General features: G+C 37.6%; 1 protein-coding gene, 1 non-coding gene and 1 pseudogene across 4 annotated transcripts in view; 2 read left to right on the top strand and 1 right to left on the bottom strand.

Moving 5' to 3' along the window:
- DMXL1 (Dmx like 1) overlaps positions 1-22,806 on the top strand; it is a 191,093-nt gene that overhangs the window by 64,380 nt on the left and 103,907 nt on the right. For all 3 annotated transcript variants that reach the window (XM_032156599.2, XM_032156598.2, XM_058440586.1), the window contains 8 exons: positions 4,023-4,235; positions 7,948-8,201; positions 8,311-8,989; positions 9,079-9,200; positions 18,949-19,038; positions 19,654-19,756; positions 21,962-22,081; positions 22,374-22,595. In XM_032156599.2, coding sequence (XP_032012490.1) covers positions 4,023-4,235; positions 7,948-8,201; positions 8,311-8,989; positions 9,079-9,200; positions 18,949-19,038; positions 19,654-19,756; positions 21,962-22,081; positions 22,374-22,595 — 1,803 coding nt within the window. The remainder of the gene's footprint in view (positions 1-4,022; positions 4,236-7,947; positions 8,202-8,310; positions 8,990-9,078; positions 9,201-18,948; positions 19,039-19,653; positions 19,757-21,961; positions 22,082-22,373; positions 22,596-22,806) is intronic.
- Positions 1,575-3,206, bottom strand: LOC116470902 (septin-7-like; annotated as a pseudogene).
- Positions 13,680-13,786, top strand: LOC116472014 (U6 spliceosomal RNA). Its single transcript, XR_004248939.1, has one exon. It is a non-coding gene; the product is annotated as a U6 spliceosomal RNA (small nuclear RNA).

The raw sequence follows: 22,806 nt of genomic DNA, 5'->3' as shown, positions 1-22,806 counted from the left end.
ATTTAATCTCCTTTGCAGTAGTTACATTAAATTTACCGTTTAAATCTGTTACCATTAATAATACTGGCAAACATGTTGGAAGTCTTTTACATCACAACATTGTTATGTGAATTTTTGACAGTAGAAACAAAAATACAGAAATACAATATATAAATATAGCTAAATACAGAATGGTGACTTTTTTCTCTTCAAGGGTAAAAAGACTTCTTTTCTCTTCTAGTGAAATAGACTGCATAAGCAGAAAAAGATTGGTTCGTTAGCTTTACAGTTTTGCCTAGAAATGATCTATAAATGCATTTCCCCCCCCCGCTACTTACCAAAAGTATAAAAAGGAAGTTAAAGGAAAGTTTCCTTATTGGTTACTACCATAAGAAAGATGCTATATTCTATTTTAGCAAGTATTATTTTTGAGACGGAGTCTCACTGTGTTGCCCAGGCTGAAGTGCAGTGGTGTGATCTCGGCTCACAGCAAACTCCACCTCCTGGATTCATGCCATTCTCCTGCCTCAGCCTCCCAAGTAGCTGGGACTACAGGCGCCTGCCACCACTCCTGGCTACTTTTTTGTATTTTTAATAGAGGTGGGGTTTCACTGTGTTAGCCAGGATGGTCTGAATCTCCTGACCTCGTGATCCACCCACCTTGGCCTCCCAAAGCACTGGGAATACAGGCGTGAGCCACCGCGCCTGGCCAATATATATTTAAAGAATCCAAAACAAACAAAGATTGCTATAAAAAAGCTCTATATGCAATTTAAGCATATAGGTTTTTTTCTTTTTTCATGTGTATTTTTAAGCAGTGGAAGAGTCAACTGTGTTAAACTAAATTATGTTATTGGCTGGGTGCGATGGCTCATGCCACTAATCCTAGCACTTTGGGAGGCCGAGGCAGTGGTGAAGTCAGGAGTTTGAGACCAGCCTGGCCAACATGGTGACACCCCGTCTCTGCTAAAAATACAAAATTAGCCAGGCGTCGTGCCGCATGCCTGTACTCCCAGCTACTTGGGAGGCTGAGGCAGGAGAATCACTTGAACCTGGGAGGCGGAGGTTGCAGTGAGCTCAGATTGCACCATTGCCCTCCAGCCTGGGCAGCAAGAGTGAAACTCTGTCTCAAAAATAAAATAAAATAAAATATTATTGTATATGCTGCATTGAATGGAACCTTTATATTATAATTGTCGAAAAAGTTTGCGTCATAGCAATTTATCCTCATTGAAAACCTTGCAGCATCCTTTTATTTTGGAATATCCTGTCAACAGTCATACCGCCAGGACATGACTGTGTAACAATAAAATGTTCTCTTGCATTAAATTGGAGATATCTGTTCAATAAAAGACAAAAAAGAAAATGTAGGAAATGTACTTAGAGATGTTACTTTCTAAGTGCACAACACCGTGGACAATTCAAGGCATCATCATCTCCATCAATAACAATAACACAATTTTTGTCCTGTTAAAATCCATCGTTATAGACAAAACTGGTAAAGATTGATTAGACAGATTCATCTAACAGTGATGTCCAAGCTGGTGTTGGCAACTAATGCATAACTGGTGGTCAGTAGAGAGTTTGAAAGATCTTCAGTTTCTATTGTTCTTTTCCAGGGGTCTTGAAGAGTTCTGTTCTAAAATATGTTGTTGAGTTGAGCTTCTCAGTTTGCTTTCTCATTCTCAAACTGATGACGTTTTTCCTCTAGTTCTTTGTATTGTGCTTAAATTCCTTTTTGCTCTTGGCACCGTTGAAGCTGAGTTTCAGAGCCCTTCAGTTTTTGAACTTTTTTTTTTTTTTGACCTTCATCTTGAACACCTGCTTCGTCTCTGTCTCCATCTTCTTCATTTTAGCTACATGCTCTCTTCTTTCCTCTTCCATTTGTGCCAGAGGGCTCTTAGTAAGCTGCCCTTTATTCTGGTTGTTATCAACTCCATTGTAAGTCAGCTGCCAGTTTCCTACTTCATTGGTTTTCATAGTGGGCATTATCAGGAACGTCTTTCAAGTCTTGTATGTGTGTTCCTATCAAGATATTCCTTAGAATTGTAAAATTACAGTGTTCAACATATTCAACATCAGCAACACCCGTAGGATACTGCCTTCCTCTGACTCTCTTGCCATTAACTTCAGTGGTAGTATTACTGGCTACCACAGCAAGTGGTAAACGGTCCTTTACCTTTTTTTTTTTTTTTTTTTTTTTTTTGAGACACAGTCTCGCTCTGTCACCCAGGCAAGCCTGGAATAAAATTCCAGGATAGAATTTTAGTTCAACTTTAAACTTACAGAATTACTCATAGAATTACTTGGTCTGGTAATCTGGTGTGCAGTGACGGATAGCTCACTGCAACTTCTGCCTCCTGGCTTCAAGTGATTCTTGTGACTCAGCCTCCCAAGTAGCTGGGATTACAGGCCCATGCCACCATGCCCAGCTAAATTTTGTATTTTTAGTAGAGATGGGGTTTCGTCATGTTGACCAGGCTGGTCTCGAACCTCTGGCCTCAAGTGATTTGCCTGCTCCGGCCTCCCATAGTGCTGGGATTACAGACATGAGCTGCTGCACCCAGCCAGTCCTGTATCTTTTTAACAAGTTTATTTTCTTCATCATGTGTTTTTGGAAATTCATGTATTTAATTTTATGTTCTTAGATTTCTTTCATCATCTGTTTTGAAACTCTTGGCATTTCTTTGATATCAGCATGTCTGCTTTGGCAATAAGTGGGAATGATACTCACTTTTCAAGCAAAAGCTTCATAAACTTAGTATCCAATGGTTTAAGTCCATGTCCTGAAGGAGCAATGAAGTATAAACAACACTGCACCCTGTTATCAGGCATCTGACATCTGTTTTATCATGATTCTCCATTTAGGTGGTCCACAATTTACTATCAGTGTAGTCAGTAACCAACAATTACTATTACCCATTGCAACTGTAAATCATGGGATATCAACTCTTTTGAGCAGCAGCTGAACACCACCTTCTTTGATTAAAACTTTCCATAGTTCCACCTGCACAGTCTTTTTAATTCTATGAGAAGGACCTGGATACTCTGGAGAAAACAAATCTGTGAGAAATAATGAGTCGATTAGTGTAAAGTTTCCGAATCCAGATTTACCCACTGCCATAAGTATGAATTCCAACCCTCTCTTCACTGATTTTCTGGATATTTCATTTGGGAGATTGGAAAATCCCACACAGACTTCAGGGTTCTTCTGTTGAGCTACTGTGCTGCTGTTGATGCTTCTCTCCTCAGCAGCAGATCTCTTGCTGACTGACGTCCCCTCCCCACTCCATGACTAGCCCCAGCTGGAAATCTTATTTAGAGGTTAAATAAAATGTGTTCCAGAGATTTAAAGATAAATGAAATATTATAAATTTGTTCAGACCCGTAGAATGTACAACACCAAGAATGAACCCTAAGGTAAACTATAGACTTTGCGTGATAGTGATATGTCAGTGTAGATTCATCAATTGTAATAAATGTACCACTTTGGTAGTGGATATTGATAATGTGGGAGGCTATGTATATGTAGGATGGGGAATATGGCTGTACCTTTGAATTTTGCTCTGAACTTAAAACTACTCTAAAAAATAGTATTTAAAAACTCTCAAAATAGTCCAGGCACGGTGGCTCACGCCTGTAATCCCAGCACTTTGGGAGGCTGAGGCAGGTGGATCACAAGGTCAGGAGATCGAGACCATCTTGGACAACATGGTGAAACCCTGTCTCTACTGAAAATACAAAAATTAGCTGGGCATGATGGTGTGTGCCTGTAATCACAGCTACTCGGGAGGCTGAGGCAGGAGAATGGCTTGAACCAGGGAGTTTGCAGTAAGCCAAGATCGTGCCAGTGCACTCCAGCCTGGCAACAGAGCAAAACTCTGTCTCAAAAAAACAAAATCTCAAAATAAAATTAAAAAATGAAAGAGGAAGACTTTCAGGCAAACAAAATATAAATGTAATAGTAATAAAAATTTGAAACATGGACGTTTTATATGCTAGAAGGTAAAAACTTTAATTTTATAATTTTTTTTCTCTTATAGACATTCCACTTCTTCCATCTATTACATCTCTGAGTCTAAATGAAAATGAAGAGAAGACTGGACCTTTTGTTGTACACTGGCTAAACAATAAAGAACTGCATTTTACTTTATCCATGGAAGTTTTTTTACAGCAACTTAGAAAAAGTTTTGAACAACCATCTTCTGAGGCCAGTGTAGAAGATTCTCATCAGGCAGATGTAAAATCTGATGAAGGTAAAACTTTAAGAAGAAAGAAAAATTTAAAGTTTTGTTCAAAATACCAAACATTTTCATATTAGGGTAAAACTAGCTACTTGTAATAAACTTCAAAATTGCAATGACATGATCCAAACATGGACTAGCTCATTTAATAATCTAATGTAGGTATTTCTGTTACAGGTGGCTTTCTTCCACCTGGTTATTTAAGGACTGGGGGTTCTCATTCTTCTGGTTTTGTTAGCCCTTGGGACTTTCCTATATAAAGGACTGTCTGTAGACTAGCAGCATTGGTGTTACCCAGGAGCTTGTTAGAATGCATGTCTCAAGGTCCACACAGACCCACCAAACCAGAATCTGCAATTTAATGAAATTTCCAGGTGATTTGTATGTACTTTAAAGTTTGAGAAGCAATGGAACTAGAACATTAAATTTCTCTGCCTTTGGCCTTCAGTTGGTGTAGAGAGAGAGGCAGAGAGAAGGAAAGCATAGGTATTTTTCAACTACCTTCATTGACACGTATCGCTTACACTGTCATTCAGCTGGCAAGAACTAGTCACAGGGTCCGTGTAGTTCCTGACTCTGTAGGCTTTATATACTGAGAAATGGGAAGTAAGAAACTGTGGTGGGCAGCTAGCCATCTGTGTGACAGTCTGTGGTTCATAAATGTGTTTGATTTTTTTTTTAAAGTTTTGTTATAATTTGCTTAATTTTTAATTTCAAGATTGTTATGATCATTAGGGAAGAAAAATCAAACAGGTACACAGAGTTATAAAGTTTCCACATTGTTAAGTTTGATAAGTATCCTTCCAGTTTGATTCTTTTCTTGTGCTCATACAAACATCTAAATACAGACACTTAAAAGTTGTACTATGGATGTTCATTTTTATGCAGAAATAATGTTCTGCACTTTGTGTTTTTTTGTTTGTTTGTTTTTTTATGGGGTCTTGCTCTGTCACCCAGACTGGAGTGCAGTGGTGCAATCTTGGCTCACTGCATCCTCCACCTCCCGGGTTCAAGCAATTCTCCTGCCTCAGCCTCCTAAGTAGCTGGGATTACAGGCATCCACCACCACGCCCGGCTAATTTTTGTATTTTTAGTCGAGACAGGGCTTCACCATGATTGCCAGGCTGGTCTCGAACTCCTGACCTCAGGTGATCCATCCACCTGGGCCTCCCAAAGTGCTGGGATTACAGGCATGAAACACCATGCTCGGCCTATGCTTTGTTTCAATTCAGTCAGTAATGGGCAGTTTTTCATTTCATTGTATTTAACGGCTGCTGAGTATTCCATGTCTAAGAGAAATGTCTAACAGGTCTTCTATTGATAGACATTTAAATTAATTTAAATTGTTTTTCATTATTCTAGGTACAATGACTTGTCTTTTTCTTTTTTGTAGTTTTTCTATAATCTTGATTTCTATATGTGGAATTTCCAGGGAGTGTACCAATTTTAAATATCAATAACTTCTGACAAATTGCCCTCCAGAAATGTTTTACCAGTTTATACTTCCTCTAAGTGTATCTAAATATATGCTTTACATCCTTATCAACACTGCATGTTTTCATTATATTACTTTTTTTTTTTTGCCAGTCGAAAAGGGGACAATGGACATCTTGTTTTACTTTGCATTTTCTTGATGCAAATTAAGCAGCATATCTTTTATTGTATTTTTGCCCTTCTGTGGCTTGCCTTTTAATACCCTTTATCTAATTTCCTACTGATTTTTTTTTTCTTATTGATTTGTATATCTTGACCTACTTTTTAAACCTGGTAAGCAGTCAAAACTTAAAAAAAATGTATCTCTTCGGAGAAAGGCTCTATATTGCTAACCAGGAATTGGGGGACGGTGCGGGGACTGGGATTTTCGAAAGAGGAAAGAATATACATATTTACCTGTATTGATAAGTCGATATACAGTTTATTTTTTATTACTAAGGTGAAGGAAACCTGGAAATTGGCACCATAAATGCATTCCCTTGAAATGGTTTTTTTAAGATGCCATACCATTTACAAGTCCATACACCTACAGGATAACTAATGTAGCATACTGAGGTTTGGATAAACCTGGTACTTTCGAGAAAGTACACATTACACTCAATTAATATATTTTAAAAACTCAGTCCCAATTTTAGTTCCAATTCCAATTCCCTCTTTTTACCATGAGCAAAACTGAGGTACAGAAAAGTAGTGTGTGTTACTAAAGGTTAGCTGAGTGGTTAAGTATAGAACATCTGCATTGAGAAGCCAGTTTACTTATTTTCCAGTTTAATATTAGGTCTTCTACCAGTAATCTGCTGACTCAGTCCTGTATGGCTACTGATTACTCAGTGAACTTCAGTGACCTTGTATTCCTGGAGCAAAGTTACTTTTAATGCAGAGCCCATTTCTTATTAATATGAAAACTGTTATGTTTTTCATCTTGAATCCATTTATAAAGATGTTTATTTGTGTGTGTGTTTGTACTAATTGTATTACTTTTACTAAGGCATTTTATGTTCCTCACTCCCAAGGCAAAGAAATAAAACATAATCTGAAGAAAAATATATACTTCTTCAAAATAAAAAGAGTCTTCTTCATTATGCAGGTCTGGGCATATTGTACAATACTTAATGGCTCAAGGGGATCAAAGTACCCGTTTGATGCTGATCCACTAAATAGAATCTCATTCATATTTGATGACTGGACTAACTCTTTGGGGGCTGTGATAGATTGAACCATTCTGGTGATATCCCCAGATCTCACTAAATAAGAAAAGGCTGTACACTAGAATATGTAACAATTGATCTGGCTATAAATTATATCTGTAGGCTCTTTATTATTATAAGATGGCGAAAGAGACCCCTTTCTTGAGCACATGGTTAATAAAAGTATTATTGTCGTCTATAGATTGCTGGATTGATTTTGTGTTGTTATTATGAAGATAAGGTGCATATACCACTGTCAGATTAAGAAACTTCCATAGCTTGGCCAGGCGCAGTGGCTCACGCCTGTAATGCCAGTACTTTGGGAGGCCGAGGCAGGTGGATCACAAGGTCAGGAGTTCAAGACCAGCTTGACCAAGATGGTGAAACCCCGTCTCTACTAAAAAGTACAAAAATTAGCTGGGCACGGTGGCAGGCACCTGTAATCCCAGCTCCTTGGGAGGCTGAGGTGGAATTGCTTGGACCCAGGCAGCAGAGGTTGCAGTGAGCTGAGATCACGCCACTCTCCTCCAGCTTGGGCGAGAGTAAGACTCCGTATCAAAAAAAAAAAAAAAAAAAAAGAAACTTCCACAATTTGTCTCAGTTGTTCAAATAATGGAGCAAGTCCCTTTTCTGGGTTGACAGTTAGTCCTATATTGGCATTGCTGCTGGCTATGAAACTCACCACCAAAGGTAAACGATTAAATTGAACTACTTGGTAGGTGTTATAGTAACAAATGATACTTTTATTTTTTGAAAGTCCAAGTTTTCTCCTTTCACCTGTGCAAGGGCAAAAGTAGATAAGAAAGTATGCTCTGGAGCATTATCATTGAGCATTACGTTTACTGGTTTATAATAAAGTATACTGCAAAGGATACAGATAAAGAGATGTGTAGGGTGAGGTATGGCGGCAGGGATATGGAGCTTCCATGCTCTCCTTAGGGGTGAAATCTCCATGTGTTCAGCTATCCAGAAGCTCGGTAATTCTTAATTTATAGTAATAACCTGTTTGTATTTACTTGGTTCATGAACTCTTTTGCTTATAGACATGGATGATGGTGTTGATGATTCGAAAATAAATCCCGAAAAGAAGGAATTAGGCTGTGATAAAATGGTACCAAACTCAAGTTTTACATCATTATCGTCAGCTGCCATTGATCATCAGATTGAAGTACTTCTGTCTGAATGGAGTAAAAATGCAGATATGCTATTTAGTATTCATCCCATGGATGGTTCTTTGCTAGTTTGGCATGTGGATTGGCTGGATGAATACCAGCCTGGCATGTTTCGTCAAGTACAGGTACTACTATTATTTCTGGAGAGCTACTTCCTTGTTTATGTGGGTACTGTTTTCTAATACCTCTTTATATAATTTTATATGTCCTAACACTTGGCTTTCTTAATTCTAGGTGTCCTTTGTTTCCAGAATTCCAGTAGCTTTCCCCACAGGTGATGCAAACTCTCTCTGTAAAAGCATAATGATGTATGCCTGTACCAAGAACGTTGACTTGGCTATTCAGCAGGGGAAACAAAAACCTTCTGGCCTCACCCGTTCCACATCAATGCTTATTTCTTCCGGTCACAATAAATCATCTAATAGTTTAAGTATTTTTACCCCTAATGTTATGATGATTTCAAAACACGCCGATGGTTCTCTGAATCAGTGGCTGGTCAGTTTTGCCGAGGAATCTGCTTTTTCTACTGTTCTCAGTATTTCCCACAAATCCAGATATTGTGGTCATCGTTTTCATCTTAATGATTTAGCTTGCCACTCAGTATTACCATTATTGCTGACAACATCACACCATAATGCATTAAGGACACCAGATGTTGATAACCCAAAGCAACCTTTTGATTCTCTGAATGTTGAAGAATGCTCTTTGACACAACAAAATAAAAGCACTGTTGACGTGGCATTTCAGGATCCCAGTGCAGTTTACAGTGAGCTTATTCTTTGGAGGGTTGACCCAGTTGGGCCATTGTCTTTTTCTGGAGGAGTTTCTGAGCTTGCCCGGATTAATTCTCTTCATGTTTCTGCCTTTTCCAATGTGGCATGGCTGCCCACTCTTATACCCAGTTATTGTCTGGGTAAGTATTCTGGTTTTTATTACAGTAATTTAGATTTGCTGACATTATCATTAAAGGGTGAAATTTTAATATTTGTAAATACTTTCTAGGTGCATACTGCAACTCTCCTAGTGCATGCTTTGTAGCCAGTGATGGACAATATCTGAGATTATATGAAGCAGTTATTGATGCTAAGAAACTTTTATCTGAGCTTTCTAACCCTGAAATTTCTGTAAGTAATGTCTTTTAAAACAGCTTAAGTATATAATATTATGTTTTTAGATAGTTTGTATTTATTGGGCATGTTCTACAATTGTGACCTATAATTTGTAATAAACATTCGTATCTTTGTTTTATTTTTTCACATTTGTGTTGTACTCTTGTAATGATTCAAAGCTCCTTTAAAAGGAAATCATTTCTTTCACTCTTTGAAAGAAAGTAGAGTGTAGTCTCCTGTAATATGTTTCTATAACACTTCTTTCCTCATAGATAAATGAGGACTACTGACAGTATAATGTAGAAGTTATATCGGCCCCCCTGCAATTATTTTATAGGCAGGAGGAGCTGGAACAGCAGGAATAGAATTTTAATCTTAAACATGAAAAGAAAGAGCCCTTAGCTTGGTTACAGTTCAGGCAAGAGTTCTTTCAGTACTGTTGTAAGGCTTTTGCCTTATGACAGGCCACATTTGTTCTCATACCCACCTAATAACAGCCTTCTAACTGCATTGTCTTGGAACATCCAACAAGCAAGCATTTCCACTTTTCTGGTTTTGGCGATTTTTCTTTTGGTATCCCCAGAGGCAGCCTTCAGCTGTACCAAGCTTTCTATTTAGGAGATTCAAGCCATCTTCGTGACTACTAATTAATGTATTTGTTAATGCTCGGCTTACGGAGTTGCATAAATGTCAGTGATCTGTTCCAATCCTGTTCTTTTCTGTAAGTTAATTTTAATGCATAATTTTGCGGAACACAAGGTTTTCCAAAACATGTATATAGTATTACAGTAGAAATGTATATATTTGGGGGGGGGGTCTTCTATTTATCAGGCATTTTTAAGTAATGGGAATTTAGATGTGAAGAAAAAGGTAAAAATTTGTATCATAGAGCTTATATTCTGGTGAAGGGAGATAGGAAGAAAACAGATAAAAATTTATTAATTAAAAATACTATGGATAGAAACAGTGTTGCAGAGAATTAGGAATTGCCAAGTAAGTTGCTGGTCAGGGAAAATTTCACAGAAGAAGTACCATTTGATTAAAGATCTGAAGGAGATGTAGGAACTAAATATGTAGATATTTATTAAAGGGAGAGTGATTTGGGAAAAGGGACAGCTAGTTCAGAGATCCCAAGGCCAGAGCATGTTTGGTATGTGATAAGGTTTGGCTCTGTGTCCCACCCAAATCTCATCTTGAATTATACTCCCCACATGTTGAGGGAGGGACCTGGTGGGAGGTGATTGGATCATGGGGGCAGTTCTCCCATCCTGTTCTCATGATAGTGAGGGAGTTCTCACAAGATCTGATGGTCTTAAAAGTGGCAGTTTCCGCTGCACATGTGCCCTCTCCTGACACCTGTGAAGAAGGTGCTTGCTTCTCCTTTGCCTTCTACCATGATTGTAAGTCCTGAGGCCTCCTGAGCCATGTAGAATTGTGAATCAATTAAACTTATTCATAAATTACCCAGTCTCAGATATTTCTTCATAGAGTGTGAAAACAGCCTAATACAGATAATTGGTACCAGGAGTGAGGCACTGCTATAAGGATAACCCAAAAATGTGGAAGCGGTGTTGGAACTGGGTAACAGGCAGAGATTGGAATAGTTTGGAGGGCTCAGAAGAAGACAGGAAGATGTGGGAAAGTTTGGAACTTCCTAGAGACTTGTTGAATGGTTTTGACCAAAATGCTGATAGTGATATGGACAATGAAGTCCCGGCTGAGGTAGTCTCTGATGAAGATGACGAACTTACTGGGATCTGGAGCAAAGATCACTCATGTTAATGCTTTAGCAAAGAGACTGGTGGCATTTTGGCCCTGCTCTAGAGATCTGTGGAACTTTGAACTTGAGAGAGATGATTTAGGTTATCTGGCAGAAGAAATTTGTAAGCAGCAAAGCATTCAAGAGGTCACCTGGCTTATTCTGAATGCATTCAGTTGTATGTGTTTACAAAGAGATGATTTGAAATTGAAATTTATGTTAACTTATGTTTAAAAGGGAAGCAGAGCATAAAGGTTTAGAAAATATGCAGCCTGACCATGTGGTAGAAAAGAAAAACTCATTTCTGGAGAGGAATTCAAGGGCTACAGAAATTTGCATAAGTAACCAGGAGCTGAATGTTAATAGCCAAGGCAATGGGGAAAATGTCTCCGGGACATGTCAAAGATCTTCATGGCAGCCCCTCCCATCAGAGGTCCAGAGGCCCAGGAGGGAAAATGATTTCATGGGCCAGGCCCAGGGCCCAGGTGCTCTATGCAGCCTTGGGATTCAGTGCCCTGCCTCCTAGCTGCTCTAGCTCTAGCCATGGCTAAAAGGGGCCATGGTACAGCTCGGGCTGTTGCTTCAGAGAGTGCAAGCCCCAAGCCTTGGCGGCTTCCACATGGTGTTGGGCCTGTGAGTGTGCAGAAGATGAGAGTTGAGGCTCGGCAGCAACCACCTAGATTTCAGAGGATGTATGGAAACACCTGGTGGGTGTTCAGGCAGAGGTCTGCGGCAGGGGTGAGGTCCTCATGGAGAACTTCTACTAGGGCAATGCAGAGGGAGAATGTGGAGTTGGAGCGTCCCACAGAGTCCCCACTGCGGCCTGCCTCATGGAACTGGGAAAAGAGGGCCACCATCCTCCAGACCCCAGAAAGGTAGATCCACTGAGTTTGCACCATGTGCCTGGAAAAGCATAAGCACTCAACACTAGCCTGTGAAAGAAGCCACAGGCACTGTACCCTGCAGAGCCACAGGGGCAGAGCTTCCCAAGGCCATGGGAACCCACCTCTGTGTCAGTGTGCCTTGGGTGCAAGACATGTAGTCAAAGGATATTTTGGGGCTTAAGATTTAATGACTGCCTGGCCAGGTTTCAGACTTGCATGGAGCCTGTGGCCCCTTTGTTTTGGCCAGTTTCTTCTATTTGGAACAGAACATTTACCCAATGCCTGTGCTCCCACTGTATCTTGGAAGTAACCAACTTGCTTTTGATTTTGCAGGCTCATAGGCAGAAGGGACTTCCCTTGTCTCAGATGATACTTTGGACTTGGACTTTTAGGTTAATGCTGGAAGGAGTTAAGACTTTGGGGAACTATTGGGAAGGCATGATTGGTTTTGAAATGTGAAAAGGGGATTTGGGAGGTGCTTGGGTGGATTGATATGGTTTATTGCTGTGTGCTCACCCAAATGTCATCTTGAATTGTAATTGCCACATGTCAAGGGAGGCACCTGGTGGGAGGTGATTGGAACATGGGGGCCATTTCCCTTACGCTGTTTGCATTATAGTGAGCAAGTTCTCACAAGATCTGATGGTTTAAAAAGTGTCAGTTTCCCCTGCATGCTTTCTTTCGTGCCACCTTGTAAAGAAGGTGCTTGCTTCTCCTTCATCTTCCGCCATGATTGTAAGTTTCCTGAGGGCTCCCCTGCAATGCAGAACTGTGAGTCCATTAAAATTACCCAGTCTCAGGTATTTATTTATAGCAGTGTGAAAATGGACTAATACAGTATGTAAAGGAACAGCAAGAAGGCCACTGTGGCTGGAGCAGAACATGTGAGGTGGAAAATAGTCAGGGATAAAGTCAGAAAGTTAGGCTGGCCAGGTCATATGAAGCCTGATAGGCCATTGTGGTAACTTCAGCTTTTACTCTGAATAACATGGAAACTATAGAAGAGGTATGAAATGATTTAGGTTTTAAATGATTCCTCTGGTGGCTATATAGATTAGACATGAGATGCCAAAGTAGATCCAGAGAGACCAATTTAGGAACCAATTACAGTAGTCCAGGAGAGGGAAAAAAGGAGCTTAGAATGTAGCAAGTGGTAATGGCAGAGATGATAAAAATGGCCAAATTCAAGATGTTGTTTAGAACATTGAATAGCTGTGAATGGACTGGATATGGTATGTGTGTGAGAAAAAAAGAGGACTCCCAAGGTTTGTGATTGAATATTAGGAAGAATAGAATTGCTGTGAATTGAGATGTGGAAGAATGTAGAAGTAGCAGGTTTTGAGGGGCAGGGAAATTCAGGAGTCTGGCTTTGGTCATGTTAATTTTGAGATGCCTGTTTGACATCCAAAAGACATAGTAGGTTAGTATCTGGAGTTCAGAGAGAGGTCTGGCCTGAAAATATGCGGTAGTTGTCAGCATATAAATTTGAAGTTGTGGAAGTGGATGAGACTGTCAAGGGTGAGACTATAGTTAGAAAACAGAAGTGTTAGGCCAGGAGGGATGGCTCATGCCTGTAGTCCCAGCACTTTTGGAGGCCGAGGCAGGCGGATCACTTGAGGTCAGAAGTTTGAGACCAGCTTGGCCAACATGGTGAAACCCCATCTATTAAAAATATAAAAATTAGCCAGATGTGGTGGCAGGAACCTGTAGTCTCAGCTACCTGGGAGGCTGAGGCAGGAGAATCGCTTGAACCTGGGAGGCAGAGGTTGCAGTGAGCCAAGATCACACCACTGCACTCCAGCCTTGGGCGACAGAGAGAGACACCATCTTAAGAAGTAATATATGGAATGTGTGCCCACTTCAGCAGCACGTAAACTGAAATTGGAATAATACTGAGAAGATGAGCATGACTCCTGTGCAAAGATGACATGCAAATTTGTGAAGTGTTCCATATTTCTCCAGAAGAGACTGGGGACCTATATTCAACATCCTTGAAGAAAAAAAAGTCTTCAACCAAGAATTTCCTATGTAGTCAAACTAAGCTTCCTAAGTGAAGAAGAAATAAGATCCTTTTTAGATAAACAAATGTTGAGGGAGTCTGCCTTACAAGAGGTCTTGAAGGGAGTACTACATATTGAATGGAAAGATCACTACCACCTAATATAAAAACACCCTTAAATACACAGACCAGTAACACTATAAAGCAACCACACAAACAAGCCAGCATAGTAACCAGCTAACAACACAATAACACAGTCAGATCCACACATACCAGTGCTAACCTTGAATGTAAACAGGCTTAATGCACCACGTAAAAGGTATAGAGTGGCACACTGGATTTAAAAAAGAAAAACAATGGGCCGGGCGCGGTGACTCCTGCCTGTAATCCCAGCACTTTGGGAGGCCGAGGCTGGCAGATCACGAGGTCAGGAGATCGAGACCATCCTGGCTAACATGGTGAAACTCCGTCTCTACTAAAAATACAAAAAATTAGCCGGGCGAGGTGGCGGGCGCCTGTAGTCCCAGCTACGGGGGAGGTTGAGGCAGGAGAATGGCGTGAACCCTGGAGGGCGGAGCCTGCAGTGAGCCGAGATCGCGCCACTGCACTCCAGCCTGGGTGAAAGAGCGAGACTCCTTCTCAAAAAAAAAAAAAAATGGTGTGTGGTCTTCAAGAGACCCCTCTCACATATAATGACACCCATAGGCTCAAAAATAAAGGGATGGAGAAAAATCTACTAAGTAAATGGAAATCGGAAAGAAGCCAGGTTGCCATCCTGATTTCAGACAAAGCAGACTCTAAATCAACAAAGATTAAAAAAAGACACAGAAGGGCATTACACAATGGTAAAGGGTTCAATTCAACAAGAAGACCTAACTATGGTAAATATATATGCAACCAACACAGGAGCACCCAGATTCAAAAAACAACTTCTTAGAAACCTACAAAGAGACATAGACTCCCACACAATAATAGTGGGAGACTTCCACACTTCACTGTCAGTATTAGACAGATCATCGAGGCAGAAAAGTAACAGAGATACTCCGGACCTGAAGTCAACATTGGACCGAATGTATCTGACAGACTGCTGCAGAACTCTCCACCCAAAACAACAGAATATATATTCCTCTATTGCCACATGTCACATACTCTAAATTGGACCACATAATTGGACATAAAACAATCCTCAGCAAATGCAGAAGAACCAAAATCATACCAAACACACTGTTGGACCACAGTGCAATAAAAATAGAAGTCAGGATTTAAAAAATAGCTTAAACCAGTCAATTACATGGTTATTAAAAACATGCTCCTGAATGACTTTTGGGTAAATAGTGAAATTAAGAGAGAAACCAAGAAGTTCTCTGAAAGTAATGGGAATAAAGATATAACATACCAGAATCTCTGGGACACAGGTAAGGCAGTGTTAAGACGGAAATTTATGATACTAAATGCCCACATCAAAAAGTCAGAAAGATCTCAAACTAATAACCTAACCTAACAACTGAAAGAACTAGAGAAGGTAAAACAAATCAACCCCAAAGCTAGCAGAAGATAAGAAATAATCAAAATCAGAGATGAACTGAAGGAAATTGAAACACAAAATACCATTCAAAAGATCAACAATTCCAGGAATTGGCTTTTTGAAAAAATTAGTAAGATAGATACGTTGCTAAGTAATAGAAAATCCAAATAAACCCAATTAGAAATTACCAAGGGGATGTTAACCACTGACTCTACAGACTTAAAAACAATAATTAGAAACTACTACGAATACCTCTATACACACAGACTACAAAACCTACAAGGGATGGATAAATTCCTGGACATATACCCCCTCCTAAGACTGAACCAGGAAGAAATTGATTCCCTAAACAGACTAATACAAGCTCCGAAATTGAGTCAGTAATAAATAGCCTACCAACCGAAAAACCCAGGATCTGAGGGATTCACAGCCGAATTCCACCAGATGCACAAAGAAGAGCTGGTACGATTCCTACTGAAAGTATTCCAAAAAATTGAGGAGGAGGGACTCCTCCCCAACTAATTTTTTGAGGCCAGCATTATCCTGATACCAAAACCTGGCAGACATACACAAGAAGAAAACTTTAGCCCAGTATCCTCTATGAATATCAATGCAAAAATCCTTGACAAAATCCTGGCAAACCAAATCCAGTAGCACCTCAAAAAGCTAGTTCACAGTGATCAAGTAGGCTTCATTCCTGGGATGCAAGTTTTGTTCAACATACAAAAATTAAATGTGATTTATCACATAAGGAGAACTGAAGACAAAAAACACATAATTATTTCGATAGATGCAGAAAAGGTTTTTGATAAAATTCAACATTCCTTCATGTTAAAAACTCTCAATAAACTAGGTGTTGAAGGAACATATCTCAGAATAAGAGCCATCTTTGACAGACTCACAGCCAACATCATACTGAATGGGCAAAAACTGGAAGCATTCCCCTCGAAAACTGACACAAGGCAAGGATGCCCTGTCTTGCCACTCCTATGCAACATATTATTGGAAGTGCTGGCCAGAGCAATCAGGAAAGAGGAATAAAGGGCATCTAAATAGGAAGAGAGGAAGTGAAACTATCACTGTTTGTACATGACATGTTTCTATATCTAGATAACCCTATGTCTCGGCCCAAAAGCTCCTAGATCTGATAAACAGCTTCAGTAAAGTGTCAGGATACAAAAATCAATGTACAAGAAATGACTAGCATTCTTACACACCAACAACAGCTAAGCTGAGAACCAATTCAGGAAGACAGTCCCATTCCCAACCGCCACATAAAGAATAAAATACCTAGAAATACAGCTATCCAGGAGGGTGAAAGATGTCTACAATGAGAATTACAAAACATTGCTCAAATAAATCAGAGAAGACATAAACACATGGGAAAAACAGCCTATGTTGATGGATAGGAAGAATCAATTTCATTAAAATGGCCATACTGCCCAAAGTAATTTATGGATTCAATGCTATTCCTATCAAACTACCAACAACATTGTTCACAGAACTAGAGAAACCTATTTTAAAAGTCATATGGAACCAAAATAAGAGCCTGTGTAGCCAAGGCAATCATAAAAAAAAAAAAAGAACAAAGCTTTGAGGTATCATTTTACCTGACTTCAAACCATACTACAGGAATACAGTAACCAAAACGCATGGTAGTGGTACAAAAACAGGCACATTGACCAATGAAACACAATAGAGAATCCAGATATAAGACCACACACCTACAACTATCTGATCTTTGACAACCCTGACAAAAACAAGCAATGGGGAAAGGTTTCCATTAATAAATGGTGCTGGCAGAGTTGGCTAGCCATATGCAGAAAATTGAAACTGGATCCCTTCCTTACATCATATACAGAAATCAACTCAAGATGGATTAAAGACTTAAATGTAAAACCTAAAACTCTAAAATCCCTGGAAGACAATCTAGGCAATACCATTCTGGACATAGGAATGGACAGTGATTTCATAACAAAGACATCAAAAGCAATCATAACAGAGTAAATAGACAACCTACAGAATAGGAGAAAATATTTGCAAACTGTGCATCTGAGAAAGGTCTGAATATCCAACATCTGTAAGGAACTTAAATTTACAAGAGAAAAACAGCTCCATCAAAAAGTGGGTAAAGGACGTGAGCACTTTTCAAAAGAAGACATACATGTGGCAACAAACATGATAGAAAGCTCAATATCACTGATCATTAGAGAAATGCAAATAACCGCAATGTGACACCATCTCACACCAGTCAGAATGGCTATTATTAAAAAGTCAAAAAAAAAAAAAAAAAGATGCTGGCGAGGTTGCAGTGAACAGGGAACACTTACACCCTGTTGATGGGAGTGTAAATTAGTTTAACTGTTGTGGAAAACAGTACTGTGATTCCTCAAAGAGCTAAAAACAGAACTGCCTTTTGACCCAGCAATCCCGTTACTGGCTATGTACCTAGAGGAGTATAAATCATTCTATGGTAAGAGCACATGCATGCAAATTTCGTTGCAGCATTATTCACAATAGCAAAGACATAGAATCAACCCAAATGCCCATGAGTGACAGATTGGATTAAAAAAATGTGGTCCATACACACCATGGAATACTGTGCAGCCATAAAAAAGAATGAAATGATGTAATTTGCAGGAACATGGGTGGAGCTGGCATTCATAAAGCAACGTCTTTATGGAGGCCATTCTTTAAGGAGGCCATTATCCTTAGCAAACTAACACAGGAATAGAAAACCAGATACGGCATGTTCTCACTTATAAGTGGGAGCTAAATGATGAGAACTCATGAACCCCAAGAATGGAAAAACAGGCACTGGGGACTTCTTCAGGATGGAAGGTGGGAGGAGGGAGCGGACCAGAAAAAATAACTATCAGGTACTAGGCTTAGTACCTGGATGATGAAACAATCTGTACAAGAAAGCCCTGTGGCGTGAGTTTAGCACACGTACTCCCAAACCTACAATGAAAGTTAAAAAAAATTAAAGATTGAATGCTGGAATGCTGTGTTAAAAGTAGGGTGGAAATACAAGGGTGAATGTGGTGTATAATGGAAGGCAAAAGAAAAAAAGTATTTCAAGGAGGAAGAAGGAATGATTACCAAGATCAGATACTGCTGATAAAGCAAGTCTGATAAAGATTTGAAAATAGACTACTGAATTTAGCAGTGTGACCTTGACTAAAGCAGTCAGGACATAAATGGCTCAAGAAATCGGCATATTTGAATAGTATGTAATCTTGTTTCTTTAGCTCTATCCTTCCTACCTCAAAATTAATGTTTAAAAAGCACTAATTATTAGAACATTTCCAGGAGGTTTATATCAATTTTTCACATTTATGGATGTAATTTTTTTCCTTAACAGTTACCAAGCATTGCTTTTATTTTTCTCTGTACCAACTGAGCTGTAATGCTTTTTCATTCGTATGTTAATTCCTATAAAGACTAAAGACCTAGCATTTGTATAGTTGAAAGGGGCTATATTTACACCCACTTGAATTTTATTGTTATTTATCTGTTATGCCTGAAATTTTGTTATTTACTCTTATTTGCATATGAATTGTTTAGTAAATTATCAATTTTTTTTAAAAAAACAGAAATACGTTGGTGAAATCTTTAACATTGTCAGTCAACAATCAACAGCCAGGCCAGGATGCATTATTGCATTAGATCCCATTACCAAACTTGTAAGTATTAATTTTGGGGGGGAGGTATGTTAAAAAAAAGTTTATGAAAACATTTTGCATAAAATCTGTATATTAATGTAATTTGAAAATTTGCTATATATTTACAGGTAAAGTAGATTCAGTAATTAACTCATCACGTAATAGATAACATACTATTGTATATTTTACTTCCTAGACTTCAAACTAGAAAACAAATTATCCTCATTATGATATTCACAACCAAATAAATTTTCAAACTTTGACTCAAACATATTATAAATATTAATATTATCATATTACCATTAGATTTAATAAAGTGGTGTTAGGTTCCTCATCCATGGTTATGAAAATCACTGAAAAGAAAACTAGGTTCCAATTTGTGGCTAAATTAAAAACATTGGTGGATATTATTTCTTACTTATAAAGACTCATTGTAATGAAAGCAAATCATCTTGACCTAAATTTTTATATTCATCTGTTTAATCTAATGGAGGTGCCACACACTTATGTTCTGCTGAACTTTTGACGTCTTATTGTGCCTTTAAATATCTCATTATGAAGTATTATTTTTCTGGCTATTTAGCATTAGGTAAATAACACATAGGTCAACTTATGTTGATATTTATTTATATTCAGCATGGCAGAAAAACCCAACTGCTTCATGTTTTTCAAGAAGAGTTCATTTTGAATAACCTTGAGAAGAAAAGCCTTGGCAAAGACAGCATTTTATCTAATGCAGGTAAGGAAGAATTGTTTATGGAATGAGAAATACTATGTACAGTATGTTAGGCAGTTAATAAAGATGAATTGGTAAAATGCTTTACATTATCTATTTGAAGTAAAAATTGTTTGGAGTAGGTTTGTTTATTAAATATTCATCATAAGTATGAGTATCTTTTTATTCTTAACCAGGTAATAAATATGAACAAAATTAAAGGGGCATCTTGGTTGTATGTTTTTTAAACTGCATAATAGAAATGCTTTATTATTAACATGTGAGAGGTTTTTGCATGGATGGAGTCCTACCCATCCATTTGGATGTTATGGACCTCCTGCCTTTTGAAAATTTATAATTTAAAGAAGTAGCTTAAAACTTCAAGCTTAGAAGGTCCTTAATTTAAAAACTAATTGTCTTAATTAATGCTTTTATAATAAAACAGTTTTTAAAATGTTAAACTCCTCTTATCAACGTAAATTTTTACTTTACATGAAGGAACACTGAGTAAAATAAAGCTAAGGTCTCTTGGTCATCACTTGAGATTACAGAGCCAAACCAAACTCCAAAATGGCATTCTTGAATATCACAATCAATTTAACAGTATGTGCCCGTTGCACAAAGAAGTTATCAAGATTCATATGTTAAATATCTTCTCCATTTGTTCAGACTTTTTTCTTCTCTTGTACATCATGTCCTTCTGCCACCTTTTCCATTTTTCTTCTTTTATGAGAAGTACTCCTTAGAGTTCTGCACTTTTATGTTGACATCTAATTTCTTACCATTGCTTTTAGTCTTCTATCAGTTTTCCCTGAGTTAATGAGCTGTGCAAGTACACTTTATTTATGTGTTTTTTAAAACTCTGAACATGTTGGAAGTATGCTAAAAATGGGGATTAAAGATATCAGGTGCAAGAGATAAGATTATTTACTGTATAAACAAAACTATCCTTTTCATATTAAAATATTAATGAACATGTTAATATTGTTAACAGTTTAAGGCTCTAAAACTTTTAAAAGAAGTTACTCTCGTTTGCATAAGGTTGAGTTTTTCTATGTTCTTCTTGTATTCTAACATTTTCTTTTTTCAGATTCCTCAGTTTTTAATGTATTTTTATTCTCGTGAAGGCTAAGATTTTTCTTAAAATATTCAGGAAATTTTTACTTTTACCCAATAACTATTATGTTCATTATTAGAGTTTCCTAGAAAATACCTTAAGTGTTATGGTTTCATTTCTTTTGCTCTATTATGAAGAAGAAAAGTGTTTTACATGTATGTTCATTATTGGAGCATTTTTTGTTGTTAGTGAAATTATCAAAACTAGGATTGATTTCTATTCTTTTTTATTTTATAATCTTAATCCTTTTCTCTTAATTTCTGTATTTCGGATGCCTAACTTAGAATACATTACCACAGTTACCTTTTCATTTAGTCTCTCAATACAAGATGATTTAAAACATTTATGGTTACCTTTTTCTATTTTTTTCCTATGCAGATTTATAAAAGGGCAAAGTCTTTGTGCTCTGATAATACCTGCTTTCTCGTGTTTTACATGTTCTGTGATTTATTTTGTTTTTATAATGTAATTTTCATTTACCTAATTGTGCACATAGTGAATAATAGATTATAATGAAGAAAGCTTGGATTAAAATCTATTGTTAAAAAGGTTTTTCAGGCAATAATAAATCATTGATTTTTCTGATGTATTTTAAAAAGATATGTTTATTTTGAGCAACTCGTGTGCTGTTTATGCAATTTGGGCAAAGACAAATTTTCTTGAATGATATGTTTTATAATGAAAACTTTACAGTTTTGCCATTGGATAAATATCATGAAGTCATCCATTATAGAACTTATTCATTTGAAAAATGTTTGGCACCACTATTTCATCATGATATGTTGAATTGAAGTATATATTATATAGTTCCTATCTGTTTAGAAATTTCCTACTTCTTATGGTTTAATCTTTGTGAACAATTTGATGATGATGACTTTAAACCTATCAATTCAAACGTGAAATAGCATACATATTATTGTAAAAATTTTAAGTTAATGCAAATTCCTGTGGTAAAGGATTTGAATATATTTTATAATACCACTTGTGTTTGAATCCTTAGGTAAAAGTTTTTAATTTTCTTTTTTTAAACTCCAATTATTTTCACTTGGCATATTTAGCAAGTTGTCTCTTTTACACTTATTAACAGTGAAAAATATCATTAATACCAACAGGCAGCTCACCTAATGGATTTTCTGAGAATTTCTACCTAATTGTAATAGAATGCACTCAAGACAACCGTTCACTGTTACACATGTGGAATTTACATCTAAAGTCAATTCCTGTCTCATTAGGTGAGTCTTTTGTGTGTGTGTTTGTGTAACTTTAATAGGCATAAGTTAACCAGTTACACAAAATTAGAGAATTTGGGACATATTTCTTAAAGCCATTCTCATTAAATGGTGATAACGGTAGATTATTCAATTAATTGAAAAAGCTTTTCTTATTTTCTTTCTGTGAAGAATCACATTAATATGTTTACTATTTTGTCTTTTACAAGGCAGTTTTGGATTGTAAAATGTAGCAATCGTAATATTTATAGGGTTCCCCTGCCTCAGTTTTTGGTTCTTTTCTTATATTTTGTAGATGAAAAAGTGGATAGAAAATTATCCGAAGCAGTTTGGCAACCAGAAGAACATTATTCTTCTTCTCCAGAGAAGATCCTATCTCCTTTTTCACAAAAGTATCAGGCTTGCAGAGCAAATCTCCAGAGTACCAGCAAGTTGACTCTGTTTTCAGAAATGGTTTATAGCCAAGAATTACATTTACCAGAAGGAGTTGAGATAATAAGTATTAAGCCATCAGCAGGTTTGTAAATTTTATGAAAAGAGGCTAATTTTGTAACACATGAGTATTTACCAGGTATTTAAAAATAGGTGCTCTAACTACCTCTTAAATCCACACAGAACCAGAAATGGAAATAATATATTCAAGTACCCTAAATTGAAGACTTACAGTTCTCATTATGTTTTCAGCTGACATTTATCAGCCAGCTCTAGTCTTAAATATTGATTTCTAA

The sequence above is a fragment of the Hylobates moloch genome, unplaced genomic scaffold, assembly GCF_009828535.3.
Source record: "Hylobates moloch isolate HMO894 unplaced genomic scaffold, HMol_V3 SCAFFOLD_6, whole genome shotgun sequence".
NCBI classification, from domain to species: Eukaryota; Metazoa; Chordata; class Mammalia; order Primates; family Hylobatidae; genus Hylobates; species Hylobates moloch.
The sequence above is the reverse complement of the archived record's forward strand: the minus strand, read 5'-3'. Positions and strand labels throughout refer to the sequence as shown.